Source organism: Balaenoptera borealis (assembly GCF_965194805.1).
Source record: "Balaenoptera borealis genome assembly, chromosome: 7".
Lineage (NCBI taxonomy): Eukaryota > Metazoa > Chordata > Mammalia > Artiodactyla > Balaenopteridae > Balaenoptera > Balaenoptera borealis.
This window is the reverse complement of record NC_138864.1, coordinates 61,346,273-61,371,340: the sequence shown is the minus strand read 5'-3', so window position 1 is coordinate 61,371,340 and position 25,068 is coordinate 61,346,273. Positions and strand designations below refer to the sequence as shown.

At 35.0% G+C, this 25,068-nt stretch overlaps 1 protein-coding gene across 2 annotated transcripts in view; it reads right to left on the bottom strand.

Annotated features, from left to right (window-relative positions):
* Positions 1-25,068, bottom strand: part of AGMO (alkylglycerol monooxygenase) — a 381,715-nt gene that overhangs the window by 200,353 nt on the left and 156,294 nt on the right. For both annotated transcript variants that reach the window (XM_082398502.1, XM_082398503.1), the window contains one exon: positions 10,310-10,405. In XM_082398502.1, the coding sequence (XP_082254628.1) occupies positions 10,310-10,405 (96 nt within the window). The remainder of the gene's footprint in view (positions 1-10,309; positions 10,406-25,068) is intronic.

Below are 25,068 nucleotides of genomic sequence, written 5' to 3'. Positions count from 1 at the left end.
AACACAGGCACCAGTCCCCTCCACCAGGAAGCCTACACAACCCACTGAACCAACTTAATACACTGGGGGCAGACACCAAAAGCAACAGAACTATGAACCTGCAGCCTGTGAAAAGGAGACCCCAAACACAGTAAGTTAAACAAAATGAGAAGACAGAGAAATACACAGCAGATGAAGGAGCAAGGTAAAAACCCACCAGATCAAACAAATGAAGAGGAAATAGGCAGTCTACCTGGAAAAGAATTCAGAGTAATGATAGTAAAGATGATCCAAAATCTTGGAAATAGAATGGAGAAAATACAAGAAACATTTAACAAGGAACTAGAAGAACTAAAGAGCAAACAGACAATGATGCACAACAAAATAAATGAAATTTAAAATTCTCTAGAAGGAATCAATAGCAGAATAAATGAGGCAGAAGAACAGATAAGTGACCTGGAAGATAAAATATTGGAAATAACTACCGCAGAGCAGAATAAAGAAAATAGAATGAAAAGAATTGAGGACAGTCTAAGAGACCTCTGGAACAACATTAAATGCACCAACATTCGAATTATACAGGAGAAGAGAAAAAGAAAGGGTCTGAGAAAATATTTGAGGAGATTATAGTTGAAAACTTCCCTAACATGGGAAAGGAAATAGTCGATCAAGTCCAGGAAACACAGAGAGTCCCATACAGGATAAACCCAAGGAGAAACACGTCAAGACACATATTAATCAAACTTTCAAAAATTAAATACAAAGAAAAAATATTAAAAGCAGCAAGGGGAAAGCAACAAAAAACATACAAGGGAATCCCCACAAAGTTAACAGCTGATCTTTCAGCAGCAATTCTGCAAGCCAGAAGGGTGTGGCAGGACATATTTAAACTGAAGAAAGGGAAAAACCTACAACCAAGATTACCCTACCCAGCAAGGATCTCATTCAGCTTCGATGGAGAAAGTGAAACTTTTACAGACAAGCAAAAGTTAAGAGAATTCAGCACCACCAAACCAGCTTTACAACAAATACTAAAGGAAACACAAGGAAACACTAGGCAGGAAACACAAGGAAAGGAAAAGACCTGCAAAAACAAACCGAAAAGAATTAAGAAAATGATAATAGGAACATACAAATTGATAATTACCTTAAATGTGAATGGATTAAATGCTCCAACCAAAAAACATAGACTGGCTGAATGGATAGAGATACAAGACCCATATATATGCTGTCTACAAGAGACCCCCTTCAGATCTAGGGACACATACAGACTGAAAGTGAGGGGATGGAAAAAGATATTCCATGCAAATGGAAATCAAAAAAAAGCTGGAGTAGCAATTCTCATATCAGACAAAATAGACTTTAAAATGAAGACTATTACAAGAGACAGATATTACATAATGATCAAGGGATCAATCTAAGAAGATATAACAATTGTATATATTTATGCACCCAACATAGGAGCAACTCAATACATAAGGAAAATGTTAACGGCCATAAAAGGGGAAATCAACAGTAACACAGTAGTAGTAGGAGACTTTAACACCCCACGTTCACCAATGGACAGATCATTCAAAATGAAAATAAATGAGGAAACACAAGCTTTAAATGACAAATTAAACAAGATGCACTTAATTGATATTTATAGGACATTCCATCCAAAAACAACAGAATACACTTTCTTCTCAAATGCACATGGAACATTCTCCAGGCTAAATCATACCTTGGGTCACAAATAGACCCTGGTAAATTTAAGAAAATTGAAATCTTATAAAGTATCTTTTCCAACCACAACTTTTGAGACAAGGTATCAATTACATGAAAAAAACTAAAAAATATAAACACATGGAGGCTAAACAATACGTTACTAAATAAACAAGAGATCACTGAAGAAATCAAAGAGGAAATCAAAAATACCTAGAAACAAATGACAGTGAAAACATGACGACCCAAAGCCTATAGGATGCAGCAACAGCAGTTATAAGAGGGAAGTTTATTACAATCCTGTCTCAAGAAACAAGAAAAATCTCAGATAAACAACCTAACCTTACATCTAAAGCAGTTAGAGAAAGATGAACAAAAAACCCACAAAGTTAGCAGAGGGAAAGAAATCATAAGATCAGATCAGAAATAAATGAAACAGAAATGAAGGAAACAATGGCAAAGATCAATAAAACTGAAATCTGGTTCTTTGAAAAGATAAAAATATTGATAAACCATTAGCTAGAGTCATCAAGAAAAAAGGGAAAAGACTCAAATCAAAAGAATTAGAAATGGAAAAGAAGTAACAACTGACACTGCAGAAATACAAAGGATCATGAGACATTACTACAAGCAACTATATGTCAATAAAATGGACAACCTGGAAGAAATGGACAAATTCTTAGAAAAGCACAACCTTCCGAGACTGAACCAGGAAGAAATAGAAAATATAAACAGACCAATCACAAGCACTGACATTGAGACTGTGATTAAAAATCTTCCAACAAACAAAAGCCCGGGACCAGGTGGCTTCACAGGCGAATTCTATCAAACATTTAGAGAAGAGCTAACACCTATCCTTCTCAAACTCTTCCAAAATATAGCAGAGGGAGGAAAACGCCCAAACTCATTCTACGAGGCCACCATCACCCTGATACCAAAACCAGACAAAGATGTTATAAAAAAAGAAAACTACAGGCCAATATCACTGATGAACATCGATGCAGAAATCCTCAACAAAATACTAGAAAACAGAATCCAACAGAACATTAAAAGGATCATATACCATGATCTTGTGGGGTTTATCCCACGAATGCAAGGATTCTTCAATATACGCATATATCAATCAATGTGATACACCATATTAACAAACTGAAGGATAAAAACCATATGATAATCTCAGTAGATGCAGAAAAAGCTTTCAACAAAATTCAACATGCATTTATGATAAAAACTCTCCAAAAAGCAGACATAGAGGAAACCTACCTCAACATAATAAAGGCCATATGTGACAAACCCACAGCCAACATCATTCTCAATGGTGAAAAACTGAAACTATTTCCTCTAAGATCAGGAACAAGACAAGGTTGCCCACTCTCACCACTATTATTCAACATAGTTTTGGAAGTTTTAGCCACAGCAATCAGAGAAGAAAAAGAAATAAAAGGAATCCAAATCAGAAAAGAAAAAGTAAAACTGTCACTGTTTGCAGATGACATGATACTATACATAGAGAATCCTAAAGATGCTACCAGAGAACTACTAGAGCTAATCAATGAATTTGGTAAACCTGCAGGATACAAAATTAATGCAGAGAAATCTCCTGCATTCCTATACACTAATGATGAACAATCTGAAAGAGACATTAAGGAAACACTCCCATTTACCAATGCAACAAAAAGAATAAAATACCTAGGAATAAACCTACCTAAGGAGACAAAAGACCTGTATGCAGAAAACTATAAGACACTGATGAAAGAAATTAAAGCTGATACAAACAGATGGAGAGATATACCATGTTCTTGGATTGGAAGAATCAACATTGTGAAAATGACTCTATTACCCAAAACAATCTACAGATTCAATGCAATCCCTATCAAACTACCACTGGCATTTTTCACAGAACTAAAACAAAATGTTTCACAATTTGTATGGAAACACAAAAGACCCCAAATAGCCAAAGCAATCGTTGAGAAAGAAAAATGGAGCTGGAAGAATCAGGCTCCCGAACTTCAGACTACTACAAAGCTACAGTAATCAAGACAGTATGGTACTGGCACAAAAACAGAAATATAGATCTATGGAAAAGGATAGAAAGCCCAGAGATAAACCCACACACATATGGTCACCCTGTCTTTTAAAAGGAGGCAAAAATATACAATGGAGAAAAGACAGCCTCTTCAATAAGTGGTGCTGGGAAAACTGGACAGCTACATGTAAAAGAATGAAATGAGAACACTCCCTAACACCGTATACAAAAATAAACTCAAACTGGATTAAAGACCTAAATGTAAAGCCAGACACTATAAAACTCTTACAGGAAAAAATAGGCAGAACACTCTATGACATAAATCACAGTAAGACCCTTTTAGACCTGCCTCCTAGAGCAATGGAAATAAAAACAAAAATAAACAAATGGGACCTAATGAAACTTAAAAGCTTTTGCACAGTCAAGGAAACCATAAACAAGATGAAAAGACAACCCTCAGAATGGGAGAAAATATTTGTAAACAAAGCAACAGACAAAGGATTAATCTCCAAAATATACAAGCAGCTCATGCAGCTGAATATCAAAAAAACAAACAACCCAATCCATAAATGGGCAGAAGATATAAATAGACATTTCTCCAAAGAAGATATTCAGATTGCCAACAAAGACGTGAAAGGATGCTCAACATCACTAATCATTACAGAAATGTAAATCAAAACTACAGTGAGGTATCACCTCACACCGGTCAGAATGGCCATCATCAAAAAATCTACAAACAGTAAGTGCTGGAGAGGGTGTCGAGAAAAGGGAATCCTCTTGCACAGTTGGAGGGAATGTAAATTGATACAGCCACTATGGAGAACAATATGGAGGTTCCTTAAAAAACTAAAAATAGAACTACCATATGACCCAGCAATCCCACTACTGGGCATATACCCTGAGAAAACCATAATTCAAAAAGAGACATGTTCCACAATGTTCATTGCAGCACTATTTACAATAGCCAGGACATGGAAGCAACCTAAACGTCCATCGACAGATGAATGGATAAAGAAGATGTGGCACATATATACAATGGAATATTACTCAGCCATAAAAAGAAATGAAACTGAACTATTTGCAGTGAGGTGGATGGACCTAGAGTCTGCCATACAGAGTAAAGTAAGTCAGAAAGAGAAAAACAAATACTGTATGCCAACACATATATATGGAATCTAAAAAAAAACAATGGTTCTGATGAACATAGGGGCAGGACAGGAATAAAGACACAGAAGTAGAGAATGGACTTGAGGACATGGGGAGGGAGAAGGGTAAGCTGGGACGAAGTTGGAGAGTAGCATTGATATATATACACTACCAAATGTAAAATAGATAGCTAGTGGGAAGCAGCTGCATAGCACAGGGAGATCAGCTCAGTGCTTTGTGACCACCTAGAGGGGTGGGATAGGGAGGGTGGGAGAGAGATGCAAGAGGGAGGGGATATATGTATACATATAGCTGATTCACTTTAATACCAAGTAATACCAAGTTATACAGCAGAAACTAACCCAACAGGTAAAGCAATTATACTCCAATAAAGATGTTAAAAAAGAAAAGAAAAAGAAAAATGAAGGGTGATAATAAAAAAAAGGGCTTCCCTTGTGGTGCAGTGGTTAAGAATCTGCCTGCCAATGCAGGGGACACGGGTTTGATCCCTGGCCCGGGAAGATCCCACATGCGGTGGAGCAACTAAGCCCGTGCACCACAACTACTGAGCCTGCACTCTAGCGTCCGTGAGCCACAACTACTGAGCCCACGTGCCACAACTACTGAAGCTCCCGTGCCTAGAGCCTGCGATCTGCAACAAGAGAAGTCACGACAATGAGAAGCCCGCACACTGCAACGAAGAATAGCCCATTCGCCGCAACTAGAGAAAGCCCACGCACAGCAACGAAGATCCAACACAGCCAAAAATGAAAACAAATAAATTAATTAATTAAAGAAAAAAACCCTAAAAAATAAAACAAAAACAAAAACAAAAAAAGACAGGCCTTGTCTTAATATTAAAGACCACCAAAGATAAGGTATATGCCCCAGGACTAAAGACAGTACTAAAAGACAGATGTCCTGTCAAAGTGTACATCAAAGCCTCCAAAAACACAAGACAGTTAGCTAATTATTCTGCTGTCTCCTACAATAAAAAATAAATAAATGGTCAGAGAAACAGAAAAGAATCTAGAGTCCCTACAACAAGTTTTCCATAAAGATTGGCTAGTAATAATTTACTAAATATACAAAGAAGACAAAAAAAGTGATCCATATTGAGGAAAAGAAAAAGCCAATTGAAGTGCAAACGACTTGCGCATGACTCAGATGTTGGAATTAGCAAACCAGAATTTAAACGTAATTATTATAATTAAGACTTAAAGGAAAAGATAGTCATAATGGGTGACAATTTCAACAGAGAAATAAAAATTCTAAAACTTAAAGCATAATATCTGATGTGAGAAATCCACCTAGTGGGCTTAAAAGCAGATTGGTAAGAGCAAGTAAAATGGTAAACGAACCTGAAGACAAATTAATCGAAATTATCCAATCTAAATAAGAAAAAAAAGTGAAATTCAAAAAATTATGGAGCATTATTGATCTGTGAGTCAACATCAAGTAGTCTAATAAACATGTATTTAGAGTCCCAAGAGAGGAAAGAGAGAAAGGTATAGATATAATCTTTAAGGAAATAATGGCCAGAATTTTCTTCCAAAATTTGATTTAAAATACACCGTCTGTGAACTCTAACCAGTAAAGCAAGAAAAATAAATAAATAACATAAATACAGGAAAGAAAGAAATAAAAGGCCATAAAATCATACATGGGAGACATCCTAGAGAATTTTAAATTAGTTTACAACTTGTACAAAAAATTCTTCTTATAAAGATATAGTAATCTATAAAGTGAGGGATTTGTATAAAAGGAGACAAATAAATCAATGAAAGAGAAGTCTAAAATTAGATCCAACCACGTATATGGTCAATTTCTTTTCAACGAAGAACCCAAATAACTCAATGGATAGAAGAAAGTCTCCACAACAAATAGTGCTGGAGTAAGAGGATGTGTGCATAGAGATAATGAATTTTGACCCCCACCAAATGCCATTCACAAAAATTTGTTCCAATATTACAGACCCAAAGAGAAAATTAAAGTTCAAAAACTTCCAAAAGAAATCCTAAGGTAATTTATTTGAAAGTTTGTGATAGTCAAATATTTCTTAGAAAAAAATACAACGAAACTAACCATAAAATTTTTAAATGATAAATTAATCTTCAAAATTTAATATTTCTTTTCATGAAAAGTCATCAGAAAGAAAATAAAACAGCATGCTACAAGCTGAGGGAACATATTTAAAATACATATATTTGACATATCTAGAATCTATAAAGAATTTCAACAAATCAATTAGGCAAACAACTTAAGAAAAAATAAGAGTTTGAACAGACAGTTCATTAAAGCAAATGTATCAGTGTCCAATAAATACATGTAATACTGTTCAACATCGTTAGTTATTAGGGAAATATTACCACCAAAAGATAGCTCTTAACCCACATTAGACTGGGTAAAATCAATGTTAACATTTCATTGTAATCCTATCTCCCAGCCATCCCAAATATCCCTCCCCTGGGAAAACACTTGGTTACCCACGTGTATTTCTAGAGTCATTTTAGGCATATGTGAACATATAAAACATAGAGCTGTTTTCTTTTTTAACATATAAATATTAGTATACACTATACCCTGTTATGTAACTTGATTTATTTGGAGATCCGTCCATATTAGTACATAAAGAGATCACTCATGTTTGTAACTGAAAATAATGTTCCATGTAGAAGCTTCAGTTTAACACTATAAAAATCATCGAATCATGTGGTTCAAATCTTCAATACCAAGTAATTATTTTTATATTTCTTTGCTCAAGCATCATCTGATATGTATATGAACAATATGATAGCAAATTTAAGTTAAATCAAAGGTAGCAGATAAAGTTACTACCGTTACTGTATTATCTAAATCAGCTAACACCCAAATATCATCTAATATCTTAAAAAATAATTCCAATATTCCATAGTTACTAAGTTTAAAACATGTATTAAATAAATATTTTTCTAATTACATTTAGCAAACTCACAAGAAAACTGTACAATTGACTATGGACTGCAGACACTTTAGATGAATGAACAATAAACAAAAACGTTGTCATAAAAATTAAGCAACAGTGTACAGTTTTAAGCAGAATGTTTTGTAACTTTCAAAAAAAGGAAGAGATAGATGCTATTGTTTCTTCATTGAAGTAATGCAAAACTAATCAGAAAATTTCATTATAAACTCTTTAGTTCGTTATATGACCTACTTTATCTCTCATTTACAATCTTTCAAAAACATGTTTTTAGTTTTTTTTTTTTTGTCCTCTTGTCCTCATCTGATTGAAGTGAATAAACTTTTCTTCACTTTTAGAAAATCGTACTTCCTTTAGGCCAGATTCCCCTCAGAGTGAAAAGTGATTTTATGGATGTCAGCAGAAGTGAAATAACTGTAAGAAATCAAACCTCCATTCAGGTATGATGTACAGGGCTCTTTGGTCAACACTGCCACATCTATGGCTCACATATTGTTTCTGTGAATGGAGACCCAAGTATGATGCCTGAAATTAAACACTGCCAAAGTGGCCTAAAGGGGCTAACATATTTTAGAGTCACAAAGTGGGTATTTTTCTAGGCTGAAGGCCACTGTTTTCAGTTTTTATTTTTTATTTCTTAATCTAATATGTATTAATCTCTAAAAAGCAGGGCAAAAGCATGATAATATTTTTTTTTCTTTTAAAAAGGTTAAGTCTTCTCCTCACTCCAGTTCTTTATATCACTTGCTCCTCTCTCCAGAAGCAGCCACTGCTACAAATCTCTTGGCTCTACTTCCTGAGTGGTTCTGTTATTAGTAAACAAATGGTAGTATGCTGTCTATAATAATTAATGTAATTAAGTACACAGCTGTGAAAATTTTAGAAATGTACTCACAGCTAATGTATAATTTAAAATTCCAAGAATCAAACCTTAATTTCTGAAGGTATGCTCTTACTTCTGTGCTGCTGAACTGTAGTAACTATACCCGTACGGTACTTGCAAAAGTCTAAAGTACAACACAAGTGAGAGGCTCTAATGCATTGCTTTCAAGTTAGAATGAAGCCACATGGAGCTTCTGAGCTTAAAAGAAATGTCTGACCACTGGCTTTCCTCTACTCCCTGTTTACTTCTTAGGATAGAGCTCAAGCCCTGGCTCATGGACTTCTCGGAGGGCCACAGGAAAAGGCGAAAGTTACTTAGGCACCATTATTCTGTATCCAGACTAATACCAGAACCGACACATGGCATGACCTGGAGCAGAGCTGCTATAAAAATGTATTTCTCCTTTAACCCCTCCATGTAAATCATCAGAAAGCTTCCCTCCACTGATTTAAACAAATTTGTCTTTGACCTCTAGAGTCAGAATTGGCCTCAACAACCCTTTCAGATGGTTGTAGTATTGACTGTTTGATGTATGTCAGCTACCATAAAATGCAATACTATTTCATGACAGATCTTCAAATAATGCCAGGTATGTCCAAAGTCATGGTAACAGTCTCTTTATTCCAAGTAAATCAGTAGCATGAAATACTGCAGATTAATGAAATAATGCACTTTGTTGTATCAAGCTTTGGCATCTAACGCAGCTGTGATTTGTGGTAGTGTTCAACCAGTTGCAACACCTGTCAGCATGCTTCCTCTAGAACTTCAAAAGGCTTCCGATAAATACCAAATGCTTGAAAGGGTTCTAATGTGCATAAGTAAGAATTTTTCAGGGTCTGTGATTTTTGGTATTTAACAACCAGATCAGTATAATAGTTCATAAAACAATCAGTTGCTTAATGATCTATCTGCAAACATTCAAGTCCGACAATTTGAAATACCGCAGAAGACCCAAGAAATTATATTTGTTCACTTTTCTGGAAGAAAAAACTTATTGAACACTCTTTAACTAAAACCTAAACTCTAAAACTAGAGAAAGATTTCCAATCAAAAAATATTTAGATAATTTCTTTAAGCATTAAATGTTTTTCAAGGAGTTTTCAAGCAGTTTCCACCAATTGATATATATATGTATATATAAATTAAAATGTATAAACATTATATATCTTATATAATTAAATATTGTTCATTATATAACAATAGATTATATTATACATATAAATTATTATAACTAGTATATATTAAATATATAAACAAAATATTCACAAATATATACATATATATAAATTTATATCTCTAAATTGAAATGAATTTCAATATCTTTATGTTTAATAAACTGTAATACAGGAAGATATTGTATTGAGTACAGTATTAAAACATTTTGGTACTTAACAGTTCAAAAATTATTTTATTTAATTGAGACCAACTGGCCTCATTGCTTCTTATAAACGTTGCAATATATATTCGGTAAAAAGGAATAAAAATGAACACATGTTTCTCCTTAAAGAAGGCAGACAAAGGTTTTTCTTACACAATAAATCAGCTGCTAGTGGATTTCTGGGACATCGCTTTAGGCTATTTAGGTATAAAACTTAAGAAAAAAAATTACCTTTGTGTGGATCCAAAACTGGTAGAGGAGATTGAACTGAAGATGAACAGCATAGACTGAAGGTGGTATGAAGAGGGCCAGTGGAGAGTAGAATATCTGAAAGATTAAAACATTGTAAATTTGCATATAGGATTTCTCAACATACATATACTATTACTAATGATTCAATATTTTGAGTCTATCCTTCAGCAAATATGCCTTGTTTTTAGCAAATATATCTTATTCTGTACATTTTATTGCCATGTTTGACTTTGCAACATTAATTTTTCCACATGATGATAAAGTTATAGACATGTTGGAGCTAAATTCACTGGACTTCTATTTCACATTTAATATTGTCTGGTTAACATAGCATACATTGTATGTTATTTCCTTAATCTTGAAAAGGTTGGGTGTATTTCCTGGAAGTAAAGAGGTTTTTTAATATATACAAAAATAGTCACTTTCTTTAAGTAAAAGAAATGTAGGAGCATGTGCCTTTATACCTTGACAGCTCCTAAACACTGTATTTTTACGGCATTCTGAGTAACAAAATGAAATTATAGTAAAAGACAGTAACTTCATATGAGAAGGGGAAAGAATACATTTTCCCTTTTAAATTTTACTTTATTATTTTGTGGTTGACAATATCTCCTGATTTTTTTCAAAGTTAGTAAAGAAGGAGCTATGATATTGTGCCATTGTGGAAACAAGTTTTGAAGGTCCCTATTTTCTAACAGACGGAAATGCCTCTGCCTTGGGAAAACAACTTATTCGTAAACCACTGGTTAGAATCAACGAATAAGCACAATCTGCTGTGTTCTCCCAATGACTTTGATCCCCAAGAGTGGTTTCATGTTGTAAGAAAACTTTTTATTAAATGAAAAACTAAACAACAAAATAGGAATAAAAAGAATCTGACTTCCACTTTACATTTTGGGTTTTATAAAGTTAATATTTCCAAAATATGAGATATTTTTAAAACATGTTTTCAGAATACTACAATTTTATTTCTGGATTATTTTAAAGCTTTTGTTCTCAATTAGGCCAAATATCATTTCAGCAACGTTTAGTAATGAGGATATATTTGAAATCAGACATTTCCGTAAACTCTTATAGTTTTTGTTTCGAACTTTAAGTCATGAAAAATCTCAGCTGTCATCACAACAGGATCAGTTTCATTATTTATAAATTCATTATTAAGCAGTGGATTAGATCAGTGAACAACAAAAGAACACTGGGCTCTTACTCAAGACATTCCCTTTTAAGCCTTCATTCCACTACAGAACGGCTCTGTAATATTTACAAATTTCTTAAACTTCTCTAGGCTCCAGCTTCCTCAAATGAATGGTGAAGGAGAAGACCATCTGAAATCTAGCCATCTTTCTAGTTCCAAAAAATCTCTAATATTGTGATTTGATTTGAGGATATATTAATATAGTTCTCTTACAATAGGTGAAAAAAATATTTGAAACACATACATGACCAATGATTTAAGTGTTTTAAGTTAAGGAATATTTTGGAAACTTTGAGATGTAAATAAAAATATAGAACAAACTTATCTTGATGCTTAATAAATAGTTCTATCTGGAAAAAGAGTGCATACAAGATGACTATTTATAGTTCATTATAATTTCTCAAAGTGTGAAGAAATAGTCCTTTGAGAAAACAACAGCTATTATGGAAAAGGGTGTTCTATCATTAGATAAACTGTGAAGAGTTGCGTAAGGCAAATGACCTTTCTTTACCATAGAACTTTTCAGAGACTTTATCATGCTAGTACAAACCACAAGCCTGTTAGCCCATAGAACACTTTCTTAAGGAATTTCCCATAAGATTTCCTAAAAACGTATTTGATGAACCATGTTGTTGAATTGGAAGAATCAGTATTCTAATATGACCATATTACCCAAGGCAATATACAGATTCAATGCAATCTTTAACAAATTACGAATGGTATTTTTCACAAAACTGGAACGAAAAGTGTTTTAATTTGTATGGAAGCACAAAAGACCCCAAATAGCCAAAACAAGCTTGAGAAAGAAGAACGGAGCTGGAGGAACCATGCTGCCTGACTTCAGACTATACTACAAAACTACAGTAATCAAAACGGTATGGTACTGGCACAAAACCAAACACATAGATCAATAGAACAGGTTAGAAAGTCCAGAAATAAACCCACACACTTACAGTCAATTAATCTATGACAAAGAAGGCAAGAATATATAATGGAGAAAAGACAGTCTCTTCAATAACTGGTACTGGGAAAACTGGACAGCTACATGTAAAAGAATAAAATTAGAACATTTTCTAACACCATATACAAAAATAATCTTAAAATGGATTAATGACTCAAATGTAAGACTGGATACTATAGAACTCCTAGAGGAAAACATAGGCAGAACACTCTTTGACATAAATCACAGCAATATTTTTTTGAATACATCCCTAGAGTAATGGAAACAAAAGCAAAAATAAACAAATGGGACCTAATTAAACTTAAAAGCTTTTGCAGAGCAAAGGAAACCATAAACAAAAAGACAACATATGGAATGGAAGAAAATATTTGCAAATGATGCTACTGACAAGGGCTTAATTTCAAAAATATACAAACAGCTCATACAGCTCAATACCAAAAAAACAATCCAATCAAAAAATGGGCAGAAACAGACATTTCTCCAAAGAAGACATCCGGATGCCCAACAGGCACCTGAAAAGATGCTCAACATCACTAATTTATTAGAGAAGTGCAAATCAAAACTACAATGAGGTATGGCTTCACACCGCTCAGAATGACCATCATAAAAAACTCTAAAAATAATCAGTGCTGGAGAGGGTGTGGAGAAAAGGGAACCCTCCTACTCTGCTGGTGGGAATGTAAATTGGTGCAGCCACTGTGGAGAACAGTATGGAGGTTCCTTAAAAAGTAAAAATAGAGTTACCATATGATCCTGCAATCTCACTCCTGGGCATATAGCTGAAGAGAACTCTAATTTGAAAGATCCATACACCTCAGTGTTCATAGCAGCACTATTTACGATAGCCAGGACATGGAAGCAACCTAAATGTCCATTGACAGATGAATGGATAAAGAAGATGTGGTATCTTGATACAATGGAATATTACTCAGCCATTAAAAAAGAATGAAATAATGCCATTGGCAGCAATATGGATGGACCTAGAGATTATCATACTAAGTAAAGTAAGTCAGACAGAGAAAGACAAATATCATATGATATCACTTATATGTGGAATAAAAAATATGATACAAATGAATTTCTTTACAAAACAGAAATCGACTCATAAGCATGGAAAACAAACTTATAATTACCAAAGGGAAAGAGGAGAGGGGGTTTGGATAAATTGGGATATTGCGATTAACAGATACACACTACTATATATAAAACAGATAAACAACAAGGATCTACTTTAGCACAGGGAACTATATTTGATATCTTGTAATAACCTATAATGGGGAAGAATGTGGAAAAGTATATGTTTATATATGTGTGTATATATATATATACACATATATATATTAAACTGAATCACTTTGCTATACACCTGAAACATTATAAATCAACTATACTTCAATTTTAAAAAATTGATGAAACAATGTCTCAAATCTTACAAATCAGTAAATATAATGATGAACTTACAATTAGAAAAATGAACTCAGCATAAATTATAAAAAATAAAATTTCTAATAAGAAATAAAGATATATGTCAGGGAGTAAGTCACATGAATCATATTAAAATTAATTTCTTGTGATTAATATAATACTATAAAAAGAGTCTAATGATACAATTAAGGTTCCAATTTCTAAAATTGAAATCAGCTTAGTAAATGTCATCTAGTTCTGAGAATTCTTCCTATCTTCTTCTCTACTTCCAAATCCTAACAGTTTTAAAAACTGGTTTAAGTGCCACTTCCATCATAAAGCTTCAGATGGTACTAATTTGTCAGAAGAAATTTCTCCTTCCTCAAACTTAAACTCTCAGTACCTGGGCCAGAGGATATTATACTGTTTCCCAAATATATCCATTTCTGCCATGCATTCAAACCCATGTTATTCTGACTCCAAGGCTCTTTAGCCTTAAATTACCCTATCTACCTTAGGTTATTTTATTATCTTTTGATAGAGGTCATATATAATAGGGTCATAAAGGAGAGAAACAACACAGATCTGTATGTGTGAGGAGAGAATGAGGATAGGTCTAGAGGGTTTTTGATTATCTTTTGATAGAGGCCATATATAATAGGGTCATAAAGGAGAGAAACCACACAGATCTGTATGTGTGAGGAGAGAATGAGGATAGGCCTAGAGGTGACCTTAGGTGAATGGGGAGGAGATGAGTGGGTTTTATTCTGTTCATCAAGTACATGGGGCAGGCAGGGGTTGTATGAGGAAGCATCATGAAGCAAGAAGCAACATGGCCTTGAGGGGGAACTGTAAGTATTCTGGCCTGCAGAAGCCATTAGAGAATGGGCAGGAGATTGGGGGGAAGCGTGGAATTCATGGATAGATCTCAAGGAGTCTGTGAACCCCCTGAATAGGACTACAATAAAGTGTGAACTTGTATGTATGGGGGAATGTGTGATTTTCTAAAGAAACAATCTATAGCTTTCATCAGGAAGTCTCTGGGGAATCTGTGGCTCACCACAGCCAAACAAAAACAAAAGATAATTTAGACATTGGTCAAACCAGAGAGGGAGCATTTTAATGCCATTCTAAGGAGATTGGATTTATCCTAGGCCAGGAGGGAGTAGTTAACATGTGATTTTTAAGCCTGTAAGAAATATAAAAGTGGTATGAAATCCTATTTGTATAGCCCAGTTAAAAATCTTGCACATTCACCACAGCAGTAGCCATGGGAATGGAGAGGCAGAATATATACAAGAGATCAATGGATTTGGTAACTATTTAAACATAGGAGATGAGAGAAACAGAGGAGAATTAGAAGACACCCAGATACCTGGCTTGTGTGAAAGGTGATGTTGTTCACCAAGATGATGAATAGGAGGAAGAGTAGACTTATAAAGTTCATCTTAAGGTATATTGTGTTGAAGCCCTTGAGGAATATTCCAAGAAAGCTGTTGAGGAAGCAAATATGTCCTGCAAATATCAACTGAACTAAAAAACAACACTGGATTTACAGTTATGGACCAGTGGAGCAGGTAGGCCTCGAATGCAAACCTCAGTAAGTTGAAGAATCATTCAAAGGAGGTGATGAAACAGAGGTAGGTTTGATTTACTTCTCTCTTTCTCCAAGAACAAGGAAGGAGAGAGCTGGAGGTATTTCTTGAATAGAACATATGGATGAGGGAGGAGACATTGTGTGTGTGGGGTGTGTGTGTGTGTGTGTGTGTGTGTGTTTTAATGTGAGAGACATGAATATATTTATGGTATATTCAGAAGGAGCCAGTTGAGAGGAAGAGGGACAAATGCCAGGAGTCACTGACAGGACAAAGTCCAACAGAGGAACACAGTAGGACCAATGTCACCAATCTAAGGATTAGACCTACTGAAGAGAGGTGAACATTTTCTGCAAAACTAAAGTATATGCAGTAGGTCCTTGTTGGTTATCTATGAACCTAAATGGGAAAAGAACTTGAAAAAGAATAGATACATGTATAACTGAATCACTTTGCTGTATGCCTGAAACAAACACAACATTGTTAATCAACTATACTCCAATATAATGTAAAATTTTTTTAATTAAATTAAATTAAAAAAATTTTTTTAAGTATATGTACTTGTGAATTCACAAATCTTCATGAAAATATCTGAACAGAAATAAAGAGAGGGAAAAGCAGAACAACTCATTTCTCTGTGAAGTTTAAAATTCATTTATTGGCTGACAAATAGGGGCAGCAGTGGAAAGATCTTGAGGAGATTGAGGAATTTTAGAAAGGCTTCTCCCAGGTAGGGGAGAGGCTCATGCTTATGGCTTGGTGAGCAGCACCTACAGCTCATTTGGGTTTGGAAGCCATTCGTGGAGGGGCACCAAACTCCCAGCTGGTGATGGAGGACACCCATGGCGCTCAGCAAGCTGGGTGTGGGAGTGAAGCAGGTGAGTGGCCAGATTCAAGCAAGGCTTGGGGACTTAAGGGCAGATGTAGCAGAGGGAGGTAGCCTGTGCTTGCTAGAGTCACGGGCATTAAGCATCTTAGGTTAGATGAAGTAGGAAGGAAAGCCACGAGGAATGACAAGTTGGGAGAAGAAGCAGGGGTTGACAGAGGAGAGCTGTCCTTGAATAAGCTGTAAGCAAAATGGTTGAAGCTCAAGGGTATAATTACTTTGAAAGAAATATTTTTAAAAAAATCTTTTGAGCTCCAGATTCATGTCTACTTTATTTTAATAAAGTAGTTAAACCTGACTAACATCTGCACTTCTATGATTCTTATTTATTTTTGTAATACTTTACAGACATTTTCCTTGAGAATTGAGAAACTAAAGATTGAATAATTCCTTAAGTCTGTGATTAGCAATGACACAGAGCCAATTCCTCTGATTGCAGGTAGAGTACTGATCTCCGTCCTTAAAACGCATCTACTTAAATTGTTATGTTTGGAGAAAGTGTTTGGGTTTCCACTTAGAAAGTCTTCTTTAAGAAATCTGGGCCCACCTTTCTGTTTCCATTTCTGTGCTCTTAGCCATTTCCCCTTTTCCCCATTCCGCCTTCTTATACATCCTGTATTCTAGCCATACTCATACTGTGATGGGTTGAATTATGTCCCCTAAAAAGGGAAGATTTGGACACAGAGACAGACATGAACCCAGGAAGAACTTCATGTGAAGAGGAAGGCAGTGATCGGAGTGATATATCTACAACACAAGGAACACCAAAAACTGCCAGCAAACCACAAGAAGCTGTGGATCTTATGCTTCCTCACAGCCCTCAGAAGGAAGCAATCCTGCCGATACCTTGATCTTAGATTTCTAGCCTCCAAAACTGTGAGACAATACACTTCAGGTGTTCTAAGTCACAGTTTTTGGTACTTTGTTAGGGCAGTTCTAAGAAAATAATACACATACCATACATGTTACTTGCCATTCCCTACGTTTATCATATTTGTTCATAATTTTGTGTTTTCACAGACATTCTCCTTCTACATAATGTTCCACTTACAACCATATTCATGGCAAAATTTTTTTCTTCTTACAGGTTGGTCTCAAGCCTCGTTTCTTCTGTGATGCTCCACTTGACCCTCCTTGGTTCTCAGGGCAGACATGTCTCTCTAAATCCTTAACAATTTGTATTACAATGGCTGTAAACTTGATTGAATCCCTCCAAGGAAAGCAATCACCTTAAGAACAAAAGCTCATGTCTTACTTCTCTTCATATGCCCAACCTCTGCCACCATGAAGACCTCTGTCAGTCAAAAGTGTATATAGAAAAAAACATGAGTGGATGCGCTTCTCAAAACAAGAAAAATAACATGTAAAGGGAGTGTTTTAGCCACTTGAACATTTTTTTAAAATGCCAATAAGATATTGCTGTTTTATGTAGAGGTCTTCACTATGATTCCCCTTATTTATCCTTCATTATAAGGACTACAAGTGACTATTAGACTTCTGTAAAGAAAAATATCAAAAATCAGGGGAAAATTTTATTTTTACCAAATTTCAAAATGGCTTCGTAAGCACCAGAATAGTTCCATTTTGCTGATCTGTGCTAGAATCAAGGATCTAAAACTGGTCAACACACAAACTGGCAAAGTGCTTCATTTATTTAATGTATGGACATAAACTTTGTCTTACTAATGTCTTTGAATGGAGGTTGAGGGTGGTGAAGGGATACCTTGGAGTTCTGAGGCAAGGTCCTGAGAGAAGTTTTGTTTTTTTTACTTCATGGGGGGCTCAAGGCATGTTTTCCTTCTGTGACATAAGAGTTGTGAGAATTTTATCCCCACTGCATTTGACTGCGTTACATCAAAGTTGTTAGTTTCTTGTGTCTTTATTTGTTCGCATTTATCTTTATATAACTCCAACTCCCATATATTGAAAAATAGTCTTTGCTTATGCAGTTTGGCAGAGAGTATGTCATAATAAAAAGATCTGAGATTTCACTAAAAGTTCCTCTGCGGTTTTTATGTGTAATATAAAAACAATATTATACATGTGAATCATACTTGATATAGTTCAAATAATTTACACACTCATTATTTAAGGTGATCTTCCAATAACAATATGAGAAGGCAGAGCAAATATTAATGCCTAATTTCATGTTCAAAATCACTGAGATTCAAATATTACTTAATTGGTTCAGGGTAGCAAATCTAGCTAATAACTGATCTAAGGTTGGGACCCAGACTTCTTTCTTCCAAGTGAATTGTTCTGTACTGTTTCTTCAATGAAATTAATATGTATTTTGAAATTATTATGCTCAAAAATAATATCATCATACATTTACATATTCCCTAACTTATAGATATAAAGGTTTTCACAAATTGATATTTTAACTGTATGTCTTTCCTCTGATACTGGTTAAAATTTACTTCTTTTTAGATTGTTAATATGCTCTAAACATATTTTACTAATTCTTGTAATATTGGTAATACCAACCTAAAAAACAAATACCTCTGACAGATACTACAGAGCTAAAAAATAAATTACATAACCCAGTCATTTAAACTAACTGTTTATCATTTTTTACTGCTTTTAAAAGAAATACTCACCTACTGAAATGTAGATAGCTTACTATTTCCCATTCAATAGCTTCATATGTTATGCAAATATGTTAAAATATATTTTATTCCAAAAAGTAATTAAGTTACTCACCCTGTGCTCTAATTTTTTGAGGATCTGTTAGATCATAAACATTTAAATGAATGACAGATTTAAATTACTTCACACACTGCTCTTACCCTAGGTAACTAAAAAAATAATTTCTTTGACAACTATTAAACTTTTTGTTTCATTCATTCATGTTATGTGCATTAATTAAGCACTGACTGCAGGAGGCACTTTATACATGCTAAGTATGGAACAGTGAAAAAATAGAAGTAGGTTCATTTCCTTCAAAGTTTACATGCTGATGTGAAAGACAACAATGCAAATAAGTATTATAATAGAGATATGCAAGGCTTTATGGGAGGACAGAAAGAAAAAAAAAAAAGTGACCTGGGGGAAGTTAGGAAGGTGTCTGTAAAAGAGAAATGAATTGAATCTTGAAGGATATAACAATCAGAGGTAAAGCATAAATAACTTTCTAGGCAGAGATAACTGCATGTTCAATAAAATATCAAGGCATTATGTCATGGTAGATTTAGAGAATTGAAAATTAATTGTTAAACTGGATGGGGTGACAATGGCGGAGGGCGGAAGATGAGATTGGAAAGAGGTTGGATCAGGTTTAGACCAGCTCTGCCTGTGATAAGGACTCTATGAGGTTCCTTTGTAACAGCTATAAAGGAGTTTAGCTTGTTCAGAGCTGACATTTTGGAAAGTGCGTGTTGGATTGAGAGATTAAGAATGGAAACATAGTTACTTTAGAACAACAGCCAGTTTAAAAATAGCATGGCTGAATCATTGCTCTTTATGATACTCTAGGGGGTTCCAGGAATCAATGTCTATTAGTTAATGGCTAGATATAAGTTGCTTTTTTCTAGAGTTGGTATATGATCTACAGTGGCTCTGAGTTTGAAAATGCAGGTATGGACATGTAGTTCTATCTTTTAATGAACTATTTGTTTTATAATAGTTTTATACTTGCAAAACGGTTGCAAAGATAATATAGGAAGTTGCCACATTACCTCCCCTACTCCCCCCAGCCTCTCTATTGTTAACATATTACTAAGCTGCATTGAAACAACTAAGGAAGTGACAGTGGTACATTACTTTTAACTAAACTCCACTAAACTCTACACCTTATTTAGATTTCATTAGTTCTGTTTTTCTTCTCCCCTAATATTCTTTTTCTGCTTTAGGATCCATCTAGGATAAAACATTACATTTAGTTTTGTATCTTATAGTCTCCTCTGATCTGTGACAGTTTCTCAGACATTCTCTGTGTTTCATAACCTTTACACTTTCGAGTACTGGTTAGGTATTTTGTAGAACGTCACTCAATTTGGGCTAGACACATGTCTTTTCTTATGGTTAGACTGGGGTTATGGGTTTTGGTGACAAAGACCACAGGAGTGAAGGTCCATTCCCATGTATCTTGTCATAGGGTACATACTACCAACAGCATATTTTTATCACATCTTATCAAAGGGTACCTGCTACCAATACAACCTCACTGATGATGTAAACTTTGACCTGTGATTTATTGTGTTTGGTAAGTTTCTCCACTCTAAAGTTAAACTTCCACTTCCACCCCACCCTTTGTCCCTTTCCATACTATATTCTTTGTGAAGGAGTTACTAAAGTAGAGTCCACACTCAAAGGGCAATGGTAAAGGAGGCATTAATCTCCATTTCCTGGATGGGGGCAGTATCTACATATATAATTTGAAATTCTCTTGAAATTCTTTAGGCGATTTCGTTTCACATTTATTTGTTCCTATTTATTTATGTATTTAATCATTTATCTATGTCAATGTGGACTGATTTCAAAGATATTTATTTTATACTTTGGATTATAACTTCACACTATGTTATATATTTTGTTGTTCAAATTGTTCCACATTTTGGCCATTGGGAGCTCTTTCAAATTGGCTCCTGTAACCCTTTGACTTATCCCATTCTTTTATTTTTTGAGCACTTCTGTAACTATGTTTTGAATATAAAGCTGTAGCATTCAGATATTTTATTTATAAAGTTGGAAGAAAATGAGATGTTAACCCTGACCCTATTATAACCCTGACCCTATATAATGTTATTACATAACATTCATGGGTCTAGACACATTTTATTATTTGCAAAGTGGAGAGACTATCATGTTTAAGGCATTGTATTAATTAAGATGTATAATAAAAGACTGAAGTAGCAAGCAAAACCATATATTTAATTATATAATGAATAAGCCTCACTTAAAAAGGCGCTCCCAAAACGGGCAATATAGGGATAGGGGATTAAGAGGTATAAACTATAATGTACAAAATAAACTACAAGGATATATTGTACAATACTGTTTTGCTGAAAGCCTGCTTTCTGTTTCAAGGTTCTTTGGATTCGCTGGCAAAATAACCACTCGTCTCACACAACTGAGCAGATTTAATTAATTTTTTAATAGAAGATTATTTAACTTAATTTCAATATACAGTCATTAGAAGGGGATGAATAAAAGTATTAGAGACACATAACAGAGTATATATCACCCGATTGGGCCGACACCTACATCCAGATTCAAATAGCAGCTGGGAAGTCCCAAGTAACAGCAAGCTGGAGTCCCACTTGGGAAGGGTCCCGGGAGGTGCATCCACCCCACAGGTGAGACTTCAGTTCGCCACTCAAAGGAGCCCAGTTTTTAGCACCAGGCCGCATGCTGATAACAATCAGCCTACATGCAAGTTTGCAGCTCTGGTTACTGTCATAAATGCCTTGGTCTTAACTCATAAGTCTTGGAATGTTCTTGATCCCCAGGGGCTGGCCAGACCCTCAAGGTGCAAGAAGTCCCAGGACTTACTCTCTGTCTTATCTAGTGGTTTACAATGTATGCTGGCGCCACCCCTTTGGCCCCCTTTGGGTGTAGCTCAGCAGTTTGGCATGCAGCCAGCTTTAGTGTCATTGTCAGGTCAGAGAGAGGCCTAGTGCGGCCTCTGAAGCCTGAACACGACTACTTTACTAGCTTCCCCAACAAATACAGGGAATATAGCCAATATTTTATAATAACCATAAACGAAGTATAACCTTTAAAATTGTGAATCACTATTTTGTATACTTGTAACATATAATATTGTATACTGACTACACTTCAATAAAAAATAAATCAGTAATTTGGGGAAAAAAAGGTACTCCACTAATTGTAGCTCTTTGGGGATAAGTAAAGTTAAATCATCTAAAACTGGCTTTAAAAAATGCAAAATGTATGGTTATAAATTCTCATCTTTAACTACTTTAAATGACAGGCCTGCCACCCTAATTTTCATAGTAATGTCAAAGAAAAGCACTCTGAGCTTAATTTTGCTTTTCATTTCACAAATCAATTTTCTCTCCAAAGACATGACCCATTTATTATTTGTTCTAAAATATACTGTTACCTTAGTAGCTACCAAATTATATGCCTTATGTACCTGTATCGATGAAAAGAATCTTACAAAAGATTCAAAGAAAATGAAGAGACCTGACAACACTGATTTTAATGTCTAGAAAGACCTATCACAGACTGGCAACCATTACAGATCCTGAAACCATCCAAGTTATCTTCTGGCACACTTACAAATATTAACCAAGAATCCAGGCTGATTGACAATCCCTACCTTTCATGTCTCATACTGGAAATCCTCTCTTCCTCCCCATCTCCACCCCAAATTAACAGCTGTAATGCATTCCCAATGCTCATTTACTTATTCAGCATATGTTCTGTGTCTTTGGCAAAGTGATAAGAGGTTATAAAGGGAATTTAGTCTGGCAATAAATAGGTGTGAACTTGCATTTCACTTCAATTTTCACTAATCTGTATCTTTGGATGCATTGATATAATAGGGGAAAGGACACAAGCTAGACCAGGATAAAGATGGGAGTCAGATGTCTGGACTGTTCCAACCAACAATGTTCAATACTGGATGATGGGTGGGCTCCCCTGAGATTCATTTTGTAGCTTTAAAAATATATGATTTAAATATAGTATCTCCCAGGTTTCTTCTACTTCTGAAATCCCTGATGCTCAGATAGAAAATTTTCCTTTGATCATTCCTCAGATAATTAACTCATTAACGACACTGATTTCCCTGGAGCAACTTCCAACATAGCTACATCCCTTGGAGACTTTCTCTCCCAAAATGTAACTACTGGTAGTTTGAGTTATCCTTATGCAAAGAGTAATATATAAATCAGGAGAGAATAAATATTTTTGAGATTATTATTTTAACCAGTCATATAGTCAGCCTATTTTGTATAGGATAATAGAAATTTGTATTAATGCAGCTATTCCTTAAGAAGGGAGGGTGGACAGTATTCTCCTCCCCAGTCAGGAGCCTGTCGTTCCCTCCATTCACTGGACCAGTCTTGAGGTATATACAGCTGTGTAATCGGTAGTATTTTCCTCTACTTTTAACCATCTAAAGTTCCAGCACAAGCTGGCTATAGAAGATGTGAGGGGGAAATTATCTATCTATCTTTTTCCATCTATATTGCTTAGAGCTGTGTTATACATTGAATCATGTCACTCTAAAGTTCATGTGTTGAAATCCTATTCCCTAATACCTCAGAATGTGACCTTATTTGGAAATAGGATCATTGCAGATGTGATTAGTTAAGATGCGGTCATAAGGGAGTAGGGTGGGCTCCTAATCCAATATGACTAGTGTCCTTATAAAAAAAGAGAAATTTGAACACAGACACAGGGAGACCCCCATGTGAAGATCAGACTCCCATGGAGAGTGAAGATTGGAGAAGCTAGGAGAAAGGACTTGAACAACTGCTCCCCTAGAGTCTTCAGAGGGACCATGACCCTGCCAGCACTGGTTTCAAACTTCTGGCCTCCAGAACTGTGAGACAATACAATTCTGTTGTTTTAAACCACCCAGTTTGTGGTACTTTGTTACAACAGGCCTAGGAAATTAATATAAGCTGTAACATAGGTGTATGGTGTGGGGAGCAGGGGGTGGATTTCCTTCAATATCCTTTTCAGCAAATGTATTAGTGCCATCACTGGCTTATCCATTTGTATGGCCTATGCTCCTGTTTGGGTCAGAACACATGCCAGTCTATCTTTCTATTGATTATGAGGAATCTGATTTCAAATATGGGACTTTGTCACTTACTGGTTGTGCAATTAACCTCATTGACCTACAGGTACCTGATAACGGTAATACTTGATCTAGCATAGCACGGGGGACAGGGATAAGTGAAAAACAATACAGAGGTACATAGAAGAGGATTTAGTGTAGAGGTTAAGATCTTTGCAGCCAGGTTGAATGAGTTCAAATTCTACTCCTCCCTTTACTAGTCTTGTGACTGAACTATGGACTCAGTTATCATTTTGAAATGAGAGTTATACTAGTATCTATGCCTTGAAGTTGTCATGAAGAACAAATGAATTAATACATAAAGAGGTCTTAGATGATTATCCGGCACATAGAAAATATTAAATAATCGTATCTAATAGAAGTATTATACATGCAAACTATTAAGAACCATACAGATTAACATGTGTACTATTATCATTGTAATTTATCATTAGTAAACAGCTATTGATGAATGCACTTATACATTGATAACTCTGACTTTCTAGCTCAAGGTGCATTTTAGCAGCAGTACTTTAGACAGCTCAGAAGACCTAAAGAGGGACAATCACAGATGAGGTCTGATACCAAGTGGATCAGGTTTGCCCAGAGAATCAGAAGAATCTTAGAACTAGAGGCAATTTCTGGTATTCATTAGTCTTGTCATTTCCTTATGTTAAAATACTTTAGAGCCAAACTTTCTGTTGAGTATTGTACTGACTATGCTAATATAGAGATAAAAAGCAAAGAATTTAATTAGATTTTACTCAAGCATGCAGAAACGGCAACTGATTTTTTAAAAACTGTTTTTAAAAGTTTCTAATGAAATCTTTGCATATATTTGAATTGAGATACATTGTCTATATATCACACTCCTTAGTTGACAGTAAATAAAGAACAGGCAGCCACTTTCTCACCATGAGTTCTGGGGGCTCAAGTAAAAG